General features: G+C 36.0%; 1 protein-coding gene, 1 long non-coding RNA gene and 1 other non-coding gene across 3 annotated transcripts; 2 read left to right on the top strand and 1 right to left on the bottom strand.

Moving 5' to 3' along the window:
* Positions 1 to 1,104: 1,104 nt before the first annotated feature.
* Positions 1,105 to 2,356, bottom strand: LOC126597490 (40S ribosomal protein S27-2-like). Its single transcript, XM_050264285.1, has 4 exons — positions 2,189 to 2,356; positions 1,822 to 1,923; positions 1,681 to 1,709; positions 1,105 to 1,561 (listed from the first exon to the last, which is right to left on the bottom strand). The coding sequence occupies exons 1-4, from the start codon at positions 2,189 to 2,191 to the stop codon at positions 1,435 to 1,437; spliced, it is 261 nt and encodes an 86-aa protein (XP_050120242.1). The 5' UTR covers positions 2,192 to 2,356; the 3' UTR covers positions 1,105 to 1,434.
* Positions 2,357 to 2,464: 108 nt separating this feature from the next.
* On the top strand, positions 2,465 to 5,115 carry LOC126597491 (uncharacterized). The gene is made up of 2 exons (XR_007614266.1): positions 2,465 to 2,638; positions 4,513 to 5,115. It is a non-coding gene; the product is annotated as an uncharacterized LOC126597491 (long non-coding RNA).
* LOC126598247 (small nucleolar RNA SNORD36) lies at positions 2,742 to 2,831 on the top strand. The gene has a single exon (XR_007614761.1). It is a non-coding gene; the product is annotated as a small nucleolar RNA SNORD36 (small nucleolar RNA).
* Positions 5,116 to 6,416: the final 1,301 nt, after the last annotated feature.

Here is a 6,416-nt window from a genome sequence, read left to right as displayed (position 1 = left end):
AGTTAGCAATTTTTAATGAATTTAAAGACTATTCTATCGAAAAAATATTTCCGCGACCTAATTTTTACTAAAGTGATAGTTCAATGACTAATTCGGCACTTCACCCATATGTAAAATAATCTTTTCGAAGTGCCAATAACATTTTACGACAATCTAGCACTAGATCGTGATGAATAAACAATAATTGAAAGATTTAGCATCAACCATAAAAGGTAAAAGCCGGCGAGAGTTTCGTCTAGCGAAACAATTCACTCCGTACACTTTAGATTTTTTAGATTAGAATTAGGCATTTCGTTCTGCATAAATTGAAACAAGGAGATCGGTTGTATTGAAGGACATTTCGTTCTTGGATACAATGATATCCTAACAAATCTGGTTTTACGTATTCCGGTAAATGATAAGTTACATCCAGGATTGTGTTGCAACGATTAGTAACATGGACATGTTCTGGCGTTTATCAACAAAAACATAAAATCTGCAAACAAACCGTTCATATCAAATCACTTACAGAATACTGAATTCATCAAGAACAAGATGCATATCCAATGCAATTAGAGAAACATTCCAACATAAAGGTTGCAAGGTTTATATCAATACTTGCTCCAGTAACAAGGATCGCTAATGCAGTATTCAAGGATAGTCGAAAATGATAACACAGCGTTATGCAGCACGAAACACAAAGTATGAAGCAGCCAAAGACACCGTTGTGCAGAGAAGATGAAATCTACAAATTCCCCACTACTCAAATGCCTAAAATCATAAAAGGAGTTGTTTGTAACACCCACCCCTTGGTTCAGTGTCGAATATGTAATATTTCTCATGCACCCAACTACAAGACATGATCCAATTCTAAGCATCAGAGTACTTTCTCATAGTACCAAAGGGTTATCGCTATGCAAGTGCGATTCCAGATTGCACTACAGAAAAGTTCACTGTATACACTAAACATAACATAGAAAAACAAAGCATAAGCTGAATCAGCGATTCAATATTCGTCCCTCCTAAATAAAACAAACTACAACCCGACATTCGAGAACAAACCAGTTTAAAATCATTTGAATATCAACACCCAAAATTCGTTGAATACAAATTTGCGCATCAAAGGACAAAAGTAGCAGCTATAACATTTCCATGACAGAGAAATTGATCACTGATAATCCGTCAATGAAACTTAAAAGGGTAGACACATGAGCACTTAAAACAATGCTTCATATGAAGTGCAAAAGATAATGTTAACCACCAAAATTAACTAAACATTCATAACATAACACTCCCATGGTAAGGTCCAGAACGCTGCCCTAACAAATTCCATACTCAAAACACTAAAAAGGCAAAGGTTAAAACGAGGATAAACCATATTTCAACCTTGAAATCAACCCCAAAAAGCTCTTCTGCAATTCCGAAATAAATGTAAATGCGATGAAAGCAAGAGCATCAGTCTCCCTTTCTTCTGAAGGAGCAACCTTCGGTGAGCCTGGCGCGTCCTCCAGTAGGCTGGCACAACACCGTCTGGCAGTTACCGCACACCACAACTGTTTGTGAGTGACTGAACACGGTGGTTCTGCACAAATGATTTTCCTTTCGTTATACTTTCATTCAAATTTAAACCATATACAGAAAACATATATATAATCATCACAAAGTCAACGAGAAAATATAAAAATGAGCAGCATTACTTACATGCTGAAGCATCCTTGGCACTTAACATCCTGCCACATTAAAAACAATCAAAATCAACAATCTTTACCCAAAAAACCAACAATTATACGAACACGCAAACGTTGAAAAAACCTTCGTAATCAAATAATTACTAATAATTACCATGAAAAAAGAGTTGGGAGTCTGCACAAGCCTCTTGAGCTTGTGCTTCCTCTTCTCGAGCTCAGCTGGCGGGTGAAGCAAATCGATATCGTTCTGAAGCACCTGTTTACAACAAGCCATCAAAATCTACCACTAAGCGATCCATTTTCTCACAAATCCAATACATTTCCCAATTAATATCACAAAAACAGAACGACCCACGTAAAAAAATAACCCATTCAGTGGCATTCAAATATAATCTACACTTTAAACAGGCGATTTGCAAAAATGGGGATAAATCTGTGAGCCTAATGAAAATAACGACTCATATCAGAACAATTGGTTGATAAAATATGAAAAACAACAGATTTAAACGTTGGGTTCTAACCATGTTGATCAATGCAGATCGTTGCAAACCCAAAAAAACCAAAGAGCCGCAAGAAACCCCTGGAGAGCTGGAGTGCGAGAGAGGGAGCGACCAAGAAGATTTTAGGGTTTATAGGGCTATAAATATAAACGAGTGTCTGAGCGATGTGGGCCGTCGGATCCAACACAAACTTAGATCTCCGCCTTCACCCCAACACGGGGCATTATCGTCCTTTCATCATTATAACCAAGACGAAACGGCGTCGTTGTGGTTGTCGGCAAAGGAATTAGGGTTTCGGGGTTCGATTTAGCTCCTCCCTCCCTATATATAATGCGTTCTAGAGATGCTTCTGTGGTATCTTCCTCCTCCTGCGGCCGCTCTGGAGTGCACAATGTGCGGCTCAAATTCATCGTTTGTCGCCGCAGTTAGATGAATTTGACTGCCGGTAAACACATCTAACGGCAATCAACGGTGAGAGAAAATGCACTCCTTTTCTCCCAATTATTGTATTTTTCGTTTTTTTTTTGTTCTTTCGAAATTATGGTATTTATGTTTTACATTGAAGTGTTGGTGAGAGCAAATGATGAGAAACATTTGGAATTGAAAACTGATTGGCGAAAGCCATGAAGCTTCCAAAATTCGAGCTTTTTAAAACTGATGCTCCTTCAACTCCTCTCTCTCTCTCTCTCGTTTCTCTTACAATATTTAGCTTCTTTTATCGAGTTTGTTCTTAAATCTGATTAGGGTTTGTGTTTGATTGATTGAATCGGATTAGAGGTCCAAAATTGCCTATGAGAGATCCGAGCGAACTTAATTGTCATTGCGCTCGAGTTCCGTTGCGGGCATATAAAAACCCCAAAAAGTAAGGCCTGCCTTTGAGTGAGAAGGTGTTTGCATTCTCCTCTTGCGTTGAAGGAAGGTTTTATACATTATTTTTCGGTCATTTTTCCTTTTGACAAATGATTTGACGAGTAAAAACTTGGAAAAAAAATAGAAAACTCCGGAGCATATAAGAAAATTTCTTGGGCCGTTTCAAATGGGTTCTCGATTTTTGATACGAGATCTCAATTTCACCCGGCCAATATGTGATATTATTATATGGGGCAGTATCAAGGTTTTACATGTGTTTTTATTCACCTTGTAATTCAGGTTACTACCCTAAATTTGTATTTCTTTCGGATCGAGAATTTTACCCCTAAAAGTTTAACCAGGAACAATATGTAAGTGTAAGGTGAAATTATTGGGAGTATTTTTGCTTAGTGTATACTCACCGAATTTTGAGATTCGTGTAATAGATATGAACAAATTTTAAAATTCAAATTCATCTAATGGGGGTGATAAATAATACTAAATGATGATGAGCAAAATATTAGGTGGGAATGTTATACTTTCATTCAAATTTCGCCATTTGTTATAATCCTTATACAGCTGGAATTCAATAACTTTAGAATAAATTTAAAAAATGAAATCGCGGTGCATCTCTGGAATTTTCTCAAGCACCTAACCGGCGGCAACCCGTTCGATGCCGAAAAAATAACCATCTAGAATATCTCATGGATTAATCAGAATTTGCAATTTTCTCAAATGCTTAAACTTTGTATTGAAAAAGGCAGTTAATGGACTTGATTTAATTTGATATCGTTCCATTGTATTGTTGGTAAACCTTACCATGTGCTGATGCGGTACTACCTAATAATTTCTCATATGTTAGAGCTTTCGAAGTAAACAATCAATCCCTTGTTACAAATTAATTTGTGAAAGTTAATGTCACATATGAATTATTGTGATGTTAACGTGTCACCAAGTCTTTTGCAATCCTCATAAAAAATAGTAATGATTGGATTTGAACTCTTGATGACATGCTTACTTATGTGAAATGCTTTCACTTTAAAATTCAAAATTTGTAATCTTATAACACCTAAAACTTGGAAAGATCAATTGGAGGATGAACTCTTGGACCTCTTAGAACCACAAATAACACATGTCATGTGTTATTACTTGCTTACAAATAATTGTATGATTTGTTTGAGATACCGCTTCTATATGTTTTGGTCCATGAAATTCCCTTCAATAGTAAGGCAAGGCATTCCTATATAATGATTCATGGATACAACAAATGGATGGAGAACCATCTGTTAATCTTGGGCCTGTGGGCATTGCCCAATAACTTCGTTTCTCTAGCACACTGTTGGGCTCTCACTTTACCTATTTGTCCAACCTCCCCTTGTCACTCATTTGTTTTTTCACTCACCATTTCTAAATTCATTTGCTTTTACACCTATAATAGGTAGAGTTATACATTTATTTTTATTTTTCACACATTTTTTTTAATTTTCGACCGTCAGATCGAAGGAGTTGAAGAAGATCAATCGTAAAAAAACAAGAAGGGTGTGTGTTCGGCAGTCAGATCGAGGGACTTGAAGAAGATCAATGACAAAAAATTAATATGATATGATAGAGCAAAACGGCTTTTTAACCGACAAAAACTGTTCCGTCGGGCCAACTTTTGTAAGAAAAGCCCTATTTTCTGGTAGTGATAGCACATTACATAAAGTACTCATACATCCACTTTGCACAGCCACTACGACAATGTTTGAAAACAAAGAAGGCATGTCTCTATTTATAATAGAAAAGTCGGCTGCTAGATTTACAGACCAAGTAAACATATAGTAAAATATAAATATCCCCTATGTTAACTTTAAAACTATCCAAATGGGATAAATAAATCATGTTGAACACTAATGGAATTGCGCATGGCTAATGTATGTATTAGGGTTCGACACTTGGTATACAAGTGTCATCATGATATACATGAAAACAAAAGATTTTTAATATGTATTTTTGTTAGAATTCCAGAAATAAATGAGTGTATAATAAGGAGGAAAAGTCTATTTTGATTAACCTAATAATTCGGAATACAAATATTATCATGGAGTTGGATTTCAAAATTTGCGTAGATTTCATCAAATGTTTGATTCCTTAATATTTAGTAAACATCTGAGTACTCTGTAATCGAAATTCAATTTTGCTTTTTGATTCCAATTACCCTTACTTGAATGTGCCATTAGGACTGAATGTGACCCATAGTTCTTGGCTGGAGATGACCTAATGCGCACGAAACTATATGTTTCTTTTTCCGTGCCTATTTTAGCAACTAGGCAAATATTGACTAATCTTCATGTATTTAATTGTTTGTGTTAAGAGCTTTAATAAGTTGTTCTCTCCTCTCTCTCTCTCTCTCTCTTCAGTCTTTGGATTCTGTTCAGTTCTTGGTTTTTATTGTTCTGCAGAAACTTATGGCATTCCCTCAAATTTCCAAGTCATACAAGTTTTGGAACCCTACAATACTTCATAAACCCTCCACTAGCTAGCGTTAAATTGTTGTCCAACACGATTGGTCTTCTCCAACATAATGTATGGGATAATGGCCATTAACGGGACGGTGAGGAAGATGAACGGTGGAATGTGAAAGAAAAAGCATAAGTAAAAAAATAACAGAAGACAAAGGTTAAAAAAGGAAAATTATTTTTACGAGTAATTGCAGGTTGCATGGGAACTTTGAAACACGTCGTACGTGCGGCAAGGTATTAGGAGTGGTTTAAAACTGATGCTCCTTCAACTCCTCTCTCTCTCTTTTCTTACAATATTTAACTTGGTTTATTGGTTTTGTTGTGGTTCTAATACTTTAATTTGTTTGATTAAGGAGTGGTTTAAATCTGATTAGGGTTTGTGTTTGATTAATTGAAACTGATTAGAGGTCTAAAATTGCCTATGAGAGATCCAAGCGAACTTAATTGTCATGGCACTCGAGTTCCGTTGCGGGCATATAAAAACCCCAAAAAGTAAGGCCTGCCTTTTAGTGAGAAGATGTTTGCATCTCCTCTTGCGTTGAAGGAAGGTTTTATACATTATTTTTCGGCGTTTTCTCTTTTGACAAATGATTTAACGAGTAAAAACTTAGAAAAAGTAGAATACTCCGGAGCAAGGCCGAAAATTCCTTCGGCCGTTTCAAATGGGTTCTTGTTTATGATACGAGAGCTCAATTTCACCCGGCCAATATGTGATAATATTATATGGGGCAGTATCAAGGTTTTACATGTGTTTTCATTTACTCTATAATTCAGGGTACTGCCCTAAATTTGTATTCCCTTCTGGATCAAGAATTTTACTCCAAAAAGTTAACCAGGAACAATATGTAAGAGCTTTCGAAGTAAATAATCAATCCCTTGTTATAATTTATAAATTTCTG

The sequence above is a fragment of the Malus sylvestris genome, chromosome 13 (genome assembly GCF_916048215.2).
Source record: "Malus sylvestris chromosome 13, drMalSylv7.2, whole genome shotgun sequence".
Classification (NCBI taxonomy): domain Eukaryota; kingdom Viridiplantae; phylum Streptophyta; class Magnoliopsida; order Rosales; family Rosaceae; genus Malus; species Malus sylvestris.
This window is presented reverse-complemented; position numbering and strand designations above follow the sequence as displayed.

Coding starts and splice junctions, on each gene's coding strand:
- LOC126597490 (XM_050264285.1), bottom strand. Junction 1,710..1,821: donor CTCCCAACTCTTTTTTCATG/GTAATTATTAGT, acceptor TTAATGTGGCAG/GATGTTAAGTGCCAAGGATG. Junction 1,562..1,680: donor TGCCAAGGATGCTTCAGCAT/GTAAGTAATGCT, acceptor TCATTTGTGCAG/AACCACCGTGTTCAGTCACT.